The sequence below is a fragment of the Heptranchias perlo genome, chromosome 28, assembly GCF_035084215.1.
Source record: "Heptranchias perlo isolate sHepPer1 chromosome 28, sHepPer1.hap1, whole genome shotgun sequence".
Classification (NCBI taxonomy): Eukaryota; Metazoa; Chordata; class Chondrichthyes; order Hexanchiformes; family Hexanchidae; genus Heptranchias; species Heptranchias perlo.
In genome coordinates this window covers 21,726,236-21,743,935 of record NC_090352.1, presented here as the reverse complement: position 1 = coordinate 21,743,935, position 17,700 = coordinate 21,726,236, and the positions used below count along the sequence as shown (strand labels likewise).

Here is a 17,700-nt window from a genome sequence, read left to right as displayed (position 1 = left end):
ATTTTAGTAATAATACTTCAGAAGCAAATTCCACTGAAACCTTTTAAACTAAAAAAAAGGAAGTTCTTTTAAAATAAAAAATCACAAAGAGAAGGTGACTTTTTAAAAAATAGACCATGGGTGGTGGTTTCCATCTCATAATTTGCTTGTTTTAAAAAAGCACAAAAAGGGAAGTTTAAACTCAAAAAAAAGAGAAGTTTAAACTCAAAAGGGAAGTTTATGCAGTACTAACATGAAACCAACAGGTGCTACAACGAAGTACAATAATTAAGAGAACTAGCAACATCTGTGAGCTGCAACCCCTCAGATGGGAAACAGCATCAGCCATTTAGACACATTCAGGTTACTTTAAAACTTTCTGCTTCCTTCTCTTGATCAACATTTCAAGATACACACTCACCATCAAGAATAATGGAAATCACATAGCAGGGAACAAACACTGCAGGATAATTGAAAGTCCACCAGCTAACCAACAGTAGGAGTATCCTTATATAACCTGAAAACAACACAGTCTGGATTTAGTTCAAATAAAGTACATCTCAAACTTTCACATACAATATACAGACATTTTATACTTACAGAAATTACTTATTAACCTTTCAGAATAGGGCAAAGCAAAATATATTTTACCTCAACACTTATTCGAGTTTGTTTTGGAACAGATACGTTAAAATTTCCCTCCTACAAACTGAAAGCCATTTTAGAGTCATAGAGTCTATGACTCTAAAATGGCTTTCAGTTTGTAGGAGGGAAATTTTAACGTATCTGTTCCAAAACAAACTCAAACTGAAAGCTATTTTCTAACGGTATCAATTTTTAACCTATCGTCCTTTAGAGGTCTCTAAGTTAATGCAGCAGCAGTACCATGATACCTGTGTTTTCAGTTTAAAAATAATGTGTTGTATACTTATTTAACCACTTCCAGGTCCAGCTACAACATGAGTGAGTTACAGGTTAAAGCTAGCTTCTCACTACCATAACCGCAATGGAGCATCCCTATTGTACTGTTTACTTCCCACAGTCGCCATTCTTAGTTGTCTGAATAACGCTGCAAATTTAGTACACTTATTGTGCAGAATCACAAGCAGTTTTGCACAGTACAGCCCTTCCCATGGGAACCCGACTGTGACTGCCCAACTCACTTCACTTGGAACCCTTAAATTTGGCAGAAAAAGGAGACTTTTATCCCATCAATCTGAACTGCATTTAAACTAGGTCCCAGAAATGAAACGATGATGATCTAGCTAACTACATTCTCTAGTTCCCTTTCACAGTATTATTTACGTTAAAGTAATTAGGGATTTGATTCCCTGATCCAGTCAGTTCCATCTTCCTGCACCCCCTTTCCAGGTCAGCTCAAGTAACAAACAAGATAGATAGGTCGATGGCCTGACAAGATAGTCAGGTCATCGACCTGAAATATTAACTCTTTCTTTCTCCACAGATGCTGCCTAACTTGCTGAGTATTTCCAGCGTTTTCTGTTTTTATTTCAGGATTTCCAGCATCCGCAGTATTTTGCTTTTGTTTTAAGATAGACAGCCTGCTGTGAATGTCACTGTATCATGCTAGAACAATAGCTCTGATATTATGCCCACTCGTACAACCAGGAAAGAAAAACATAACTAATGGAAACTTTACAACAGTATTTGGAGACATCGCACAATATCTTTGACTTTTAAGCATTTAAAGTTCAACAGCAAAGTAGCAAAGCCGCAAAGCCTTTTAGAGTACCACTGTATTCACAATCTCAGCTCCGTCAATATAGGAGGTGCTACTGGAGGACAGGAAAAGAGAGAATTAGAGGGAGTTTATCATATATTAATATCTTATCTTTCAGCACTTTTTTTTTTAGAAACTTAGTGATTCCTTTGTGTAAATCACGATATCACAATGGAAAATCTGATACCTTGTGGGGGTCCTAAATCATGGGGCATCAGATTAAGTGGCTGCTGCCAACACTTAAAAATTCCTGCTCTCTTAAAAAAAATACTAGACGATTGAATTGCACTGATTGTTTCTATCTCACTGTCTGCCATGTGTATGATTAAAATATAGAAAAACTTGGCAAGAGACTATAAATATAGCTACAATCCATCTGCAAAGAGCCAGAGCACACTGATACCGGAATACTGAGTGAACATGGTCTATGGGTTCTCCATGCCTTATGTCGCTCCAACTCATCAACTCCAGCCCCACAGAGGGTAGATGTACACAGGATTTCCATAAATGAGTGGTACAAATGCAAATTTTAATTTTTAAAAAAACTATATGGACATGGGAGAAGGTAAAACAATTAATTTGTTATGCTACAGGCAAATGCTTATTAAATAGCATAAAAGGTAGATTAACACAATGAATGGGAAGGTACATTTGCTTTTTTTGTCAGTGTTTGACATGAGATAATTCACTTATGGTTGCTAGATGTTGCAAGTCTATGATTAAATGAAAGTTCTAATTATAAAAAGGTGTAGAAGTTTCACCAAAAGTAAGAAATTATACTGAAAGATTAAACTATTCCTTTTTAAATAATGTAATGAGAGCTCTACCTAGGCTGGCAGTGCTGGATTCTCCACCGACATCACCAAGCATTTATACAGCATCCTTAACGGAGAAAACATCCCAAGGTAGATTACAAGGGGTGGGAAGGAGTAGGAAAAGATAACAGGAACTTACAACAATGTGTGAGAATAATCAGAGCTCCTGGCCCAGTGTCACACTCTATCCCTGCCCCAAACGCCCATTTAACAGCCTCTTTTCTACTTAAACTACCTGAAGCTGCTGCAGTGGGAAAGAGAAGTGAAACAAGATGATAGTGAAACAACTAATTTTTGCAGGAGATAGAATCACAAGGCAGTAACCCACTACACAATGAGAAGGACTGAACCAAGTGTAGTACTGCCAGCTGCACCTTGCCAGTATGTACGTTAAAATCTGCAGATTGAAATTGCCTGCATTCTGGGGACCTGTAGTGACCAACTCAATGGCTCCCGAGAACTCATAATTTGAATCTGCCTGTTTTATTGCAGGTGCATGCTGCCAGTTACTCCCTGAACAGTTGTGTTCAGTCTCCAAGCCAACCTATGAATGCTCAAACTGAGGAATACTTTGGATGGGCTGTAATTAAGAGTTATAGAAACACTCTTTAATTCAGGGGTGGAGTAAGAACAAGGGGAAACATTACAGAATCTTTCCTTAAGAAATTAAATGGGTTGAGAAGAATCCATTAACACATACAACATTTTGTCTTCACTTCCTCCTTTCTCCTAAGCACATAATATAGAGATCTAATAATAGCTTGCCAGGTAAATGCAACATATGGCATTCCACAATCAACACCGACCAGAAGGTTCCAGATTCAATCTCCAGATTTTTAAAAAATTAACTGCTCTCAGCTGGGAGACCATCTGAGGTAGTAAAATTGTACTTTAGCACCCGAGGTGGGGAGTGGAAATTTGCCAGGGGTCCCCCACCAGACTCCTATCTATTGTCTTCTGCAGGAAAGTGCATTTATGTGACTGTTGAGCTCAGCAGTACTGCCACTGTGGTGGAATAGACCATCACTCACTGTCCAGGCTCACACCTTAAGAAATGACTATTGGGGTTGCTGGTGCCGATAAAATCATAATCTAAGGAGGGAACAGGAACTAAAAAAGGTAAAAGTAGAATTCTTTGCAGCCACACAGACAACCCTCTGCCCACATATTTTCATTTGTGCTTTTTTATGATTCCAATCTCACTTTCCTTTTTATTAACAGTACTGGGTTCTACAGAGAATATTTGCTGTGAGCAGATTTTTCCTGCTTAAGCAGGTGCTTGTACACAAATTTTCTATAAAAGAAAATCTAATATGTTTTTAAATAGATCATGTAGTTTGCTTGATATCAAAAATGTTTTACATATTTTCAAACGTTCCTCACTTGCATCTTAATATTTTTTCTCCTCATCCAATTTCCTACATTTGCAGTTTTTTTTACCCTTTGTTTTAACCCCCAGCACTCCTCTCCTCAAGTACGGGTTCACAAGAACCAGCAGCACCACTTCAACACATCACCTAAACAGCAATTCGTCAGACAGACTGCAAATATAAGCCTAGATAAAGGTGCTCTTCCAAACATTGTGACGTTTTGTAATGTAGCAGCTATCTGATAACTAGCACCATCGGTAAAACACGTGCCCACATTTCAAACGCATCTCAGGTCGGAGGGGGAACATTTCAAAATCGAAGCAATAAAGCTACAAAGATGCAGATAATAGACAGGAATACACAACACATAAATCTCTCCTACCGCCCTGGGAAAAGTACATCAATCACATGCTCCAAATCAGGGTGAGAACTCGCAGGGCAATCCAAGCCATCCATCATCTCCACTCCTAATTATTTTTATGATAAATCAAAACTATCATAAAATCCGGAAAAGCCACTTACCGATAACGTTTGGCACATAAAGGAAAACTTTCAAACCCATCTTGTAGCTCTGTGCACTTCGAAAGGAAACATTAACATTTATTGGTTCAGATCCTAATCCCTGGCGATTTTAATCACCTGATCATTTATTTATTAAATTTATTAAACTGCAGTTCACTTGCGACTGTCGCTAATCTTCAGCAACTCCTTCCTAAACAGTAATGCATTTGAGTGCACGGTCTGTCGCAACCCATAGGTACCGCGTTCAACCGGAATATTATAAAAGCAAATAAACATAAGAGCACGTTCCGATGGCGGTGATAAGAGCCGCCTCCCCAAAACCCAGCCCCAGTCCCACCCCCACGCGGATTTGCATAGATACGGAGCTCTGTAGTGGTTCAGTCCATCCTGAGTTATTATGGTCGCTTTTTACTGTGCTGATATCTTAATATGATTTGATTCCCAAAGAGAAGGGAATAGGCTCTGCTCTCTTTTTTCATCCTGGCCGTTGCCGGCCAGAACCGTCACTTCCTCTGGAAGATTCACTGGCACCTGTACAAACTTACACGTTGTGTCCGACCATAATGATTGCAGCTTTCCTAACGTTTCAACACAGTAGAACCATTTCATGTGGTTTGTTTGAAGATTTTGATTTGCTGTTCGGATGTTCTTCAGTTATAAATATTATTTGGGGGAATTAAATGTTTGCAATTCAGGCTTTAACATAAACCATGCTAAGTTATCTGGTGATACTGTATTTGACTATTTTAAACCGTATCAAATCCAGATCATTTTGTTATTTGCTATAGGGTTAATCCTATTTGGGAAGTTGCACTTGCAGGAAATGTGGGTTAGATCAGGACTAAAGTGTTGTCGCCATACCTTTGACCTGCGTTCCTTTTAGCAGCACAGGATCATGGAATTAACCCTTACATTTCCACCATCTACAAGGCACAAGTAAGGAGTGTGATGGAATACTCTCCACTTGCCTGGATGAGTGCAGCTCCAACAACACTCAAGAAGCTCGACACCATCCAGGACAAAGCAGCCCACTTGACTGGCACCTCCATTCACTCCCTTCACCACCAGCGCACAGTGGCTGCAGTGTGTACCATCCACAGGATGCACTGCAGCAACTCGCCAAGGCTTCTTCGACAGCACCTCCCAAACCCACGACCTCTACCACCTAGAAGGACAAGAGCAGCAGACACATGGGAACAACACCACCTGCACATTCCCCTCCAAGTCACACACCATCCCGACTTGGAAATATATCGCCGTTCCTTCATCGTCGCTGGGTCAAAATCCTGGAACTCCCTTCCTAACAGCACTGTGGGAGAACCTTCACCACACGGACTGCAGCGGTTCAAGAAGGCGGCTCACCACCACCTTCTCAAGGGCAATTAGGGATGGGCAATAAATGCCGGCCTCGCCAGCAATGCCCATATCCCATGAACGAATAAAAAAATATTTAACTAACAAATCTTGGCGGGTCCAATCGTTTGGTACATGCCATGGAACCTTGTGTATATACCTTAAGCTGCTGATATAGGTGTTGATTAGAAATTTATTCACCAGTGAGGCAACAGTGCTAAGAACAATCCTTTCCAAACATCCAGACTCTTGAAATACACTTTTCCTCCTTGCCTGCAATTAAAAAATATAAGGCTAATGGAGGAATGGCGCAAATCGACCAACAATTTGCAGCGAATCAGAAGTCATGGTTTATCTTTTCTTCACTACAAATTGCTGGATTTTTTACAAACTAATAATGGGGCGTGGTGTCAATTTGCCATTATTTCTCCAGCAATTTCCAGCCCTAATCCCAAATAGGATTGCGCTCAAGGGATGGAAATGGCCCACAAGTTGTACTTTGGAAATTTCTGAACTATAAGTAAGTCTTGCAGAATGCTTATTGCGTTAAATTTGTAGAGTAGTAATTAAAAATCAAGTGCTCTTCTCATTGGCTCAAATAAGCAGCTTAAGTATACTGTTTCAGTTAATTATAAATCAGCAAAGATCCTGTATAAGATCAAATTACATTGCTACATTTATTTTTCAAGTAGTTCCAACTGCCACACAGAGCCCATAAAAATGTTATAATTCCACCTAAAATTATGGAAGTTACTCATACATTTGCCTCTATGGTATTGCACATTCGTACACGTTGTTTTCTTTCCAGAGTCCTGCTTGTATGCTAAGATTCACTTTTCCTCCATGCCTGCAGTTTAACTTCTTCGCTGGCCTTAATTCCTTGTTTGTTTTTCTTAGTCAGGTCCAATTGTGCATTGATATCTTTTGCTCATGCATGCTTGTGCTACTTAAAAAAAATGCACTTTTAAAAACTTACTTTCTTACCTGCTTTTTTTTAACCTGTTCTTGCACAGTGCCGTCTCTCTTCATACAAATTTCTATTTTTAAAAAAATGCCCTGGTGCAGAGTTTGGGAGTCTAGCCTGTGAACAGTACCATAGGAGATGGAGTTAGTAATTTAATGAATTCATAATTCTCAATTTATTTTCAGACATAAATACCAACTGATATTATTATATGATTATATAATCAGATCACAAAATCACAAGATACTTTTGGACAAGGAAGCCCATTCAGCCCATCTTAATTCTCCCATCCAGAAGCATACTTCAGCCCCCCTCCTCATTACAGCATCAAATTGTTTCTAAAATGATTCCAGAGCTTTTGCATAGACTACTCTAACTAAAAGTCCATTCTATGTGTTGATCACAGTCTATGTGAAGAAGAACTAAATTTGCCTATAACTAGTTTGAACCAATGTCCCCATGTCTTACTTTCATAATTTAATTTAAATATTCTGAATTTTTCCTTTTACATACTCTTAGCTATGTTGCACACCTCTTTAAGGTCACCTCTCAGATATCCGTCACAGCTGAAAAAGCAAAGTTTTTCCAGTCTTTCCTCAGACCTCTAGGGATCAGCCTCATGTCTCTTCTCTGCACTGCCTCCAGTACTTGAATATCTGCCTTGTGTCTCAGCAATCAGAACTGGATGCAGTACTCAAGGTAGAGTCTGACCAGAGCACTTTGCAATTTGATAATGACTTGTATTCTAATTACTTATGTTTAACAATAAATTTCTTGTAGAAACATGAAATAAACCAATCTGTACTTGAGTATGAACAGCATCCAACCACATTGTCTGCCTCTCTGAAAATGAATGGCCTCTGCAGGTTTTATTTCCCAGAAGGTGCAAAAATAAGGAAGTTATAGTTCACTAAAATTAGATCATTGCCTCTACAGTTTTGGCACATTGACATATATAGTCTTCTACCAAAGCTCACAAAATTCTTATTTATCTTTAAACATTTTAGCATTTGGCTGCTGGACACCAGTAATGGAAGTTTTTCTTCCTTCTTGTGCAATTGGTTTGGCAGTAATTCCATGGTTTATCTGTGTAACTGGCTACCCCCATAAGAGGAAACACTCTGGTTGGCCAGAACAAGAGTGGTTACTTCATACTTTTTAAGCACTTAAGCCTAGATTTTCGGATTTTTTGATTGGCGAACTGGGAGTGGACTGATGGGCAATTTGTGGCTGCCCGATATGCTCAGCGCTGACCTGTGCCATCGTTTCCCAGGTCAGCCTTATTAAAATATTATAGGCAAGCTTCATGTATTCTGTTTGATTGGGAGCGCACCCATTGTGGGGTGGGGGGGGGGGGGTATGGTAAATCACAGGTGCTGCATGTCAAGAAGTGTAGGAGGCCAGGGTGCAGCCAGGTTTTCTAATGGGACCTGTTGAAAGAAATAACACAGAGGAGAGGTCCCGTCTTTGACACAAATAGATGCAATCTCCCAAGGAGAGGCGCCCAAGGTGAGTGGAAGGAGGTCACCACATCTGTCACTGACAATTTCACCACTGCATGATAATTCAAACAGTGCTACAGATCCAGGCTGGAGGCGGCCAGTGGGGGCGGTCGCTCCGACTGTCTACCTCTCTTCCGCGGCATTCTCCATGCCCAGCTGGCCCTGGAGAGGGAGCACACAGTGTCCCCCGGTACGCTTGAGGCTTTCTGCGACCAGTGGGCACCGCAGGGACTGGAGTGCATCCTTGACCAGTATAATAAAATTATTATTTGATTTTGTTTTTTATTTGATTTTGATTTGCTTTTTAAAGAATAAAGCACACCCTTAACCCCCCTTCTTATAAAAGGGGCCTAAACAAAAAAAAAATTCAAACAGTGCAGGAAGAAGTTTAATGACCTTATTAGGTCAGGCAAGGTAAGAGAGACCACCCAGACCTTTCATTAATGCACTATACAGAGCATGTTTGTCACTTGCAATTATCTCTCTTCATACCCTTTAAAGTGCTTACTGTGAATGCCAATGAGGCAGTAGAGTTCACTTTATGCCCCCAGCCTTCACCTGAAATTTCTCTTTCACTCACATCCCTACATGCATTCAGTCTACAAGAACTCTCCCATGTAATGTAGCTGCCTATTTATGCCCCTATGATCACGTTATTATGGGCTGCATACTGACACTTGGGTATTACTGCACGTCATGATGACATTAGCTACTTCTCATTTTTTGCACCTTTTTAAGGAGAAGTCAGCCCATAACAAGAGAGAGAATAGCAATAGCTGCTGGCCCCACAAACATGGAACCCCTTACCCCATATGTGGAAGGATCTCTGGAAATCCTGTGGAGGGAGTTTTTTTTTATTCGTTCAAGGCCAACATTTATTGCCCATCCCTAACTGCCCTTGAGAAGGGTGCTGGAAATGGGGAGGGCAGGAGCCAGCTCCTGGTTTGTAAGCAGCTTCAGTTTATCTTCCTTCTCACCCTACTGTATATCTCATTAAGTGTGTGCAAAATATACCATGAAACCCTGTTCTATGTCACTCCTTCCATTGTAAATTAGATGTGAAATCTGCTGATCAAAATTTAAATGCAACAGTTGCTACGGATGTCAAAAAATGCTGTTGTGCCTTACCTATTCCTCCTAGTTATTCTGAAAAATCAGGCTCGTTGATTCTGCAGTGTCTAGAGGGATTAATGTTAGTTCAAGTGCAAGACAATTCCCACTGGAATGTGATCTGATATAATAATATATTGTGTGGTTTTTTTCAGACTTAAAGACGCCTCAGATTTAAGGATCATATAATTGGACTATACAGTAAAAGCAATGATATCCCTCCAAACAGAAAATCCTTTCAGAATCAACTGTACAACTGTAGAGATACTGATCAATGACATGTGTTGATCCACAGGATGTGACCATTACATTGTATTACCAATCCCAACTACCTATTCATAGGACTGATCCCCAATCAGGACAAGTCAAAAGGTCACAATAACACAGCGCATGGGTATTTGGTGCATAGGCAATAAATTCTATCACCTTTATCCTAAATCATCCTAGCAGCTAAAAGGTGTCCTAATGCTCAGATATGAACTCCAAAATCTTGTACATTAATCATATCCAGAAGTTCTTTTCTCTCAAACCAAGGAACATCAACATTATTCTCTTCAAGAAATAAACTATAAACTATGTATTACCGTTTATATGAGACTGACAGGACTACCCCACCCCATCTGAGTTAGCTCTTTCATTAAGAATGAAGTCCACTTCTCACAACATCCTAATGCCAAACCTTTGAGTCCAGAGCATGGCCAGGATCCTGGCCCTCCTGGGATATTTATTCAGCTCACATTTCTGGAAAGCACATCTTTCTACTTTCTTTTACAAACCATAATCAAGTTCCAGCATGAACTGCAGGGTAATTCTCAGGCACCCCAGCCCCTCCAATTTCATAGTCTTGGAAAATGACCTCAAATTGCATTCAGACTGACATTGTACCTATTCTGTCAACCCCTATGTCTTCCTATTCCTAATCTCCCCCACCAATTATTGGCTATATAGGAGCTCCACCTGGGTACTTTGAGAAGTGCAAACTGAATCTTCTGGTTCCCACCCAGGCAACAAAAAAAATCAAGAAAATATAGTAACCTCATCAAGTGTCAGCCTAAAACTGATACTAGCCAGGCCCCACCTGGGTGAATCTGTTTATGTGGCTTGAGTGAATCTAGGCACCCCACTAATTCACTTCAGAAACACTATTGAAGTCAATGGGAATCAGGCGGAAAACTCTCCAGTGGCTGGAGTCATACCCAGCACAAAGGAAGATGGTAGTGGTTGTTGGAGGCCAATCATCTCAGTCTCAGGACATTGCGGCAGGAGTTCCTCAGGGCAGTGTCCTCAGCCCAACCATCTTCAGCTGCTTCATCAATGACCTTCCCTCCATCATAAGGTCAGAAACGGGGATGTTCGCTGATGATTGCATGGTGTTCAGTTCCATTCGCAACCCCTCAGATAATGAAAAAGTCCGAGCCCGCATGCAGCAAGACCTGGACAACATCAAGGCTTGGGCTGATAAGTGGCAAGAAACATTCGCTCCAGACAAGTGCCAGGCAATGACCATCTACAACAAGAGAGAGTCTAACCACCTCCCGTTGACATTCAACGGCATTACCATCGTCGAATCCCCCACCATCAACATCCTGGGGGTTGCCATTGACCAGAAACTTAACTGGACCAGCCATATAAATACTGTGGCTGCAAGAGCAGCTCAGAGGCTGGGTATTCTGCGGTGAGTGACTCACTTCCTGACTCCCCAAAGTCTTTCCACCATCTACAAGGCACAAGTCAGGAGTGCGATGGAATACTCTCCACTTGCCTGGATGAGTGCAGCTCCAACAACACTCAAGAAGCTCGACAAAGGACATCCAGAACAAAGCAGCCCGCTTGATAGGCACCCCATCCACCACCCTAAACATTCACTCCCTTCACCACCGGCACACTGTGGCTGCAGTGTTTACCATCCACAGGATGCACCTCAGCAACTCGCCAAGGCTGCTTCGACAGCACCTCCCAAACCCGCGACCTCTACCACCTAGAACGACAAGAGCAGCAGGTACACGGAACACCACCACCTGCACGTTCCCCTCCAAATCACACACCATCCCGACTTGGAAATATATCGCCGTTCCTTCATCGTCGCTGGGTCAAAATCCTGGAACTCCCTTCCTAACAGCACTGTGGGAGAACTTTCACCACACGGACTGCAGCGGTTCAAGAAGGCGGCTCACCACCACCTTCTCAAGGGCAATTAGGGATGGGCAATAAATGCTGGCCTCGCCAGCGATGCCCACATCCCATGAACGAATAAAAAAAAAGCACAATACCAAAAATGACAAACTAATAAATTATAACTTGGTAATATTTATGCATCCTGAATTTTGGTTTAATGTCAAGGTTTAGTGACATTAAACCAAAATTATTTAATTAGAAACCTAGATGAAGGACCAAGACCTGTGATGCAGGACATTACCAAAGTTAAAAAATATATATAGATGATTAGATGAATTAAGGAGTGGTTAGGTGATACTACAAGTGGATTTTGGAAAACTCTGTAGGAGGAAAGGAAGACTGAAGGAAGTAAGCAGTTCCAGAGATTTGAAGTGTTGGAAAGAATGAGTTAGAGCAGGGTATAACAGGTCTTGATTTCTTTACACTGATAATGCAGGGAGGAAGGAAAAGTGTTCAAACTAGTATATTTGGATGAATGGCTTGCTTTGTTATCCCTTACATAGTGTAGTGTTGTTTATAAAATCTTGACATCTAGTAAACGAAACAAAAAAAACTGGAAATGCTGGAAATTTGAAACAAAAACAGAAAATGCTGGAGACACTCAGCAGGTTAGGCAGCATCTGTAGAGAGAACAGTCAAGTTAACATTTTGGTGCAGACCCTTCTTTCAAATATCTAGCAGTTTGGTTTACTGTATATTGGCATGTAAAACATTGCTTGTTAAGCCTTGACATCCAATGACTTGGTTAAGTAAACCCTGACATCTAGTGGCTTAGGTTGCCAAACCCTGAATGCTAAAGATTTGTTTTACAAGCTCCCACAGATTCCGATTTTGCAATTTTGGTCTAGTGATTAAAAATTTCAGAATCTACCATGTTTACAAATTACTGTGTCCTCAGGGTACTGACAAAACAAGATGGTGGCTGAAAGCAAGAACTCTGCATTCCTCCAATTCTGGCCTCTTGTACATCCCCAGTTTCCTTCACCATTCACCATTGGCAGCTGTGCCGTCAGATGTCTAGGCCCTAGGCTCTGGAATTCTCTCCCTAAATCTCTCGGCCTCTCTCTCCTTTAAGATGCTTCTTACCCAAGATCTTTTTGACCAAGCTTTTGGTCACCTGTCCTAATATCTCCTTATGTGGCTCGGTGTCAAATTTTGTCTGATAATGCTCCTGTGAAGCGCCTTGGGGCGTTTTACTATGTTAAAGGCGCTATATAAATACAAGTTGTTGTTGTTGAATATCCTGAGTGATTTTCAATGGTTTCTTTTCCAGTTGTTTTATTGGCAGCAGTTTGCTTACTAATGATTCTTGATTAGTAGTTTTTATACCCTTTTGGTATTTGTTCATTGGCAGGTTTCCGACTTCTCTGGTTGTATTTTGTTGCTGTTTCATCATTAGCATTTGAGCAATTTGGTGCAAGTGTGTTCAAAATTGAAATTGTCAGAAAGTGTGACAGTTGACGTGTGACAGACCACTCTTTTTAATTACTAGTAGATTTCCTGTGACGTTACTCAAGGTAAACCGGAGTATAGTCTTAGTCTTACTTGTTGTTTATCTATGATCTGCTACTTCTCATTCTGTCTCTCTCCTCCTGAATTTGTCTCTTTTTCTTTTCTCTGGTGTTTTCTTCTTTTTTGTTTTTCCCTGTCCTTTTCTGTCTTCCTGTTTTTTTCAGGTGAGAGGTGGTGTATGGCGTAGCATGGCAGGTAAGAGACACCAAGGGCCACAGGCTGCAATTTTTTGGTCATGGTTGTGGACCACAGGCTTGCTTTGACATGGTGAGTTGCAGGCCATGCTGGTGGGTGGCAGGTGCAGGGTTTCAACTTTCAGGTCACAGACAGGAAGAGGGGTTTGGTAGGATGCAGAGCAGCAACAGAATGAAACATGAAACGGTTGTGCTCCAGCTCCCTTGTCTAACATTTGCTCCAGTAGCCCCAAAATGCATCTCCTCTTGTATCCCTTTCCCTTTTCCAGCATCACCTTGATTGCATGGCCACCCCATTCTTTCCCATGACTACTCACCCCTTGTATTGTATCCTGCCTCATGCTTCACTGTTCTCTCCCCATGCCCACTGTCAATCCCCACTGTCACTCACCCCAACTCCTGCCCTCACTGTTCCTGCTGCTTTCTGCTGCCCCCATGTTTCCATTACCTCCCCTAACCCCTTCCTCTTCCCACCATCCCATTGCTTGCATCACTTCTCCAATATCTTCACACTACCCCCTCACCCTGTATCCTCCTTTTCTCTCTCGCTCCACCTCTGCTGTCCCTCAACATTCTCTTCCTCTCTTACCTTTTCTTAACACCCAGGATACAAAGAAAGGTCTAGGGAAGATGTTGCAAGTAAATGAGAGTTAGGTTGTAGAAACTGTGTGTAGCAGTACATATGGATTGACAATATTGGGAGATTGTGAGGTCTGGGAGTCAAGAGGTGTGGAGGCATGCGGGCGGTGAAAGTCTGGAAAGGGGGGAGCTTGAAAGGGAGATTGAGGGATTGAGTCCTGGATTTAGGGAGAGCGGGAGGGAATATTTAGAAAACCACTCTGTTGTGGTCCCTTGAAAGTTCAGTTTTTAAATGTACTTTGTTTTGTGGTAGTGAGCGATAGAGATGAGGAAGATCCCATATTACATATCAGATTTATGTTGAGTGGATTGAGCACTGAGAAGGGGGTACCAGGGTTTGAAATAGTGGGAGAAAATGCTGGGGTGTGGTAGCACTAGGGGTATTTCACACACTCCATTTTAACTGCCCCCCTCCCAGTTTCTGCTGGGCGAGGGAGTTAAAATTCTCTTCTATGTATTTGTTTATTGATATAGTTGACCAACTGGCAACTTCCAGTCTAGCAATTACAGTTTTAACAGAATGAACATGAACTGAATACAAAATCAAATGATCAATTTTTAAATTACAAAAATGTACATTATTAGGTTACATTAATGAGGGGCTAAAAAGGAAGAAGAAGAGATTATTGTCTGAGTCCTGGATTTAGGGAGAGCGGGAGGGAATATTTAGAAAACCACTCTGTTGTGGTCCCTTGAAAGTTCAGTGTTTAAATGTACTTTGTGTTGTGGTAGTGAGCGATACAGATGAGGAAGATCCCATATTACATATCAAATTTGTGTTGAGTGGACTGATTTCAGCGAGAATACAATTTGCCTTGGTATCCCTGGGCTACAGACGGGAAAAATCAGCCAAGATTCTATTCCTAATCCAGTTAGCTCCTGCTGGAAAATATACATGGACATTGAGGGAGGACACGGTTGGACTTCCTATTATGCCCCCTATTGGTCAAACTCACTGATGCATGAAGAACAGCCACTTGGACAAGGTACCAAATAGGTGCACGAGAAGCATAAACCAGCACAAATCACCATTTGACAGGACAGGAGGGCGAAAAAGGGAGAGACTGGGGGCAAAAAAACTAAACTATTTTAACATGGAAATAGATATTCAGCTTGGATGTTATGCGGTTAACCGTGTAAAATATATTTGACGTCATTATAGAATTGCATCTTTGAAACTACGACTATTAAAATTGTGGCAGGCTCCACAAGTGCCACAACGCTGGATAGCTCATAAATTAGCACGGTCCAGTTCTTACCTTGAAAGAGTTTTTTGTGACCCGCTACAGGATTTATGGAACATGATGCAAAGAATTAGGACTGATGAGATTTTGCCCACCATTGTTCAAGAGATAGTTGGGGTGGGGGGGAAGAAGTAGCCCCACTGAAAATGTTGTATACAGAGCAACCTCATTCAACTGGTTGATTTGCTTTTTCACTCCATTACTGACTGTAGTGACTATGATTATTTATGAGCAAGCCACCATGTTATTCTCTTCAAACAAGGGACAGTTCAGGTCAGTGACATGCCCACCAAACTGTTGAGGGGAATTGTATTTCAGTGATTTTCATTGAATATCTGTGTATTTTCATTATATATCTCACTAACCGCCGCCACCCCGCAACCCCCCCTCCACCAATCCCCGCCAACCCCTCAACATAAGAATACCTGAATCAATCACCTTTCAAATAAAATGCTTTTCCCTCATTTACTTATCACTTCTCAGGAAAAATGTTCAGCTTCTCCCTCCTTTGTGCCTTCTTCGCCTGCAGTCGTAAACACATTAACGAAATGTGACTGTCTCTTCAGGCCTGCCATAGTTATGCAATTGGCCACTGTGCTTCCCTAAACAAGAGTTCAAGAAGATGCAGTATACACATGGGTTTTGGGGGAGTGCATAATGGTGTCCCCCCCACACCCATTATTGAGAGGCTAGGTCATGCCTGAATTTGAGTTGCTTTGTACTAGTGATAGGAAAAAGCGAAGTGGCGTGTGAGGAAAAGGAAGCATACTGCATGAGCATGCATCTGGATGAGAGGGAAGTATGTGTGTGTGTGTGCGTGTGTGTACGTGTTGCAGGCATGCCATTGCAGTACACTGTCAAGAGATAAGGACAGGAGTTTTGAAATATCTTCAAGGTCTTAAATTTCTTCCTAATTTGGGAAGCTGACTTTTTGACTCAGAAACTGCATTTACTTCCTCAGCCACCCCTGGCTGGAAAAGTCTAAAAGCAGTTTGCTGAGGAGAATGCCTCTCAGATCCAAAAATGACACAATTTCTTGCCAAAATCTTCCTCAGCAGGACCTCCAGAAAAGGGAGTTGTCCTTACTCCCCCTGGGAATTAGCAGACTCCTGGCTCATCTCAGCATAATACACAGCAAAATAAGCAGTTACACAAAACGCAAACCAGAAGTGCAGATGCCACTTTAAGGAATGGTACCTGCACATTTATATTTCTGCCTAGGAAATCCCACCCCTTGGCCGCTGCGCTCCCAAGCATGTGGTGAAAATCACACTGGAGTGCACCACACATATTCAAATGAGGGGACCTCAGCAAACCCAAGGAGGTCCCCATGTGCAGCAGAAATGCAAAATGTGCTGGTGCAAATGCACTTGCACTGCTGGTGCAACAATAGCAGAATTTCAGTCCCCAAGTGACCAAAATGGAGCATTCATACATGCACACTACAGGAAGCCTTGGGCATCACTGACTGGACCAGTTAGCCAAGAGCAGGTTCATAGAAAACAAATAATTATCAACCAGTCGTCATCATGATTAAAAGACTACTGACCATATTATGAATTAAGGACTAAGTCACTTCCTTTCCTTGTCTTTCCAGTGTATGTAGGCTATTATTCTTCCTGTTTCTTTGTTAATGCAGAAATAAACTGCTACGACAAAAGAAAGGAGAAGTGGTTGTTTACAGACAGCCAAATATTCTTTGTTTTTGACTATAAAATGCAAACCTGTTATTTAACTGATCACCTACCAATTATGTTAATTAAAAAGAATACTAGCATTTTTATAGTGCCTTGCCATGTCATCTCAAAATGCTTCAGGTGATGCATTATTTTCTTTTGGAGTATACTCGCTGTTATGTATGCAAACATAGCAGCCATTCTTCAACATCAACATTCCACGAATATCATTGAGATGAATGACAAGTTAATATGGTGGTAGTGTTTTCAGGAGGAATGTTGCCTGTGACACTGAGATAACTCCCTGCTCCTCTTCAAAACATGCCATAGGATTTTAATATCCACCTAAACAGGATCTCAGTTAACATCTCATCTGAAAGCAGTTGATCCAAGAAATAGAGCTGATGTAGCATCTTGAATTGCTTTCTCGTGCTAACAATCCAATTTAGTATTAGTGTTTGGTGCCATGAAACAAGGGATGGAGTTCTGCGCTTCAATTTCTTGATGTTAGTTATGATGTCATGAAGGTACTCCCCAAAGGAAGAAAAAAAATCAAAATTAAAGCTCTTTGACTTTTCCTTAACTTCAGTCAAATTTGGCCAAATAATGTATCAGCGGAGTGGATCATCTGTGCATCATCTTGGAGCTCAAGAGTAGCTCCCTTCTACAAACAATGTTCACAACTGAACTCGATTACGCTTAGAAATATTGTAATTCATTGATTGATCAAATTACAAAAACTAGGAATGGTGATGCGTATAAGTGTCAGAGTGATTGCTGGCTTCCTAAGCAGATGGTAACTGGATTCATTGACATACTGGGGTAGAAATTGGTATGTGTTGTGCCCATTTTACGCCCGAAAAATGGGCGCAACGTATACCAATTTAGCAGTGGGATGGCCTGC

The 17,700-nt window shown here is 41.3% G+C and overlaps 1 protein-coding gene across 2 annotated transcripts in view; it reads right to left on the bottom strand.

Moving 5' to 3' along the window:
- Positions 1 to 4,664, bottom strand: part of si:ch1073-145m9.1 (uncharacterized) — a 46,155-nt gene extending 41,491 nt beyond the window's left edge. For both annotated transcript variants that reach the window (XR_010968493.1, XM_068008211.1), the window contains exons 1-2: positions 4,428 to 4,664; positions 401 to 496 (exon numbers count right to left, since the gene is read on the bottom strand). Coding sequence is in view for 1 of the 2 variants with exons in the window: in XM_068008211.1 (XP_067864312.1) it covers positions 401 to 496; positions 4,428 to 4,467 (136 nt within the window). In the remaining variant the exon portion in view is untranslated. The remainder of the gene's footprint in view (positions 1 to 400; positions 497 to 4,427) is intronic.
- Positions 4,665 to 17,700: the final 13,036 nt, after the last annotated feature.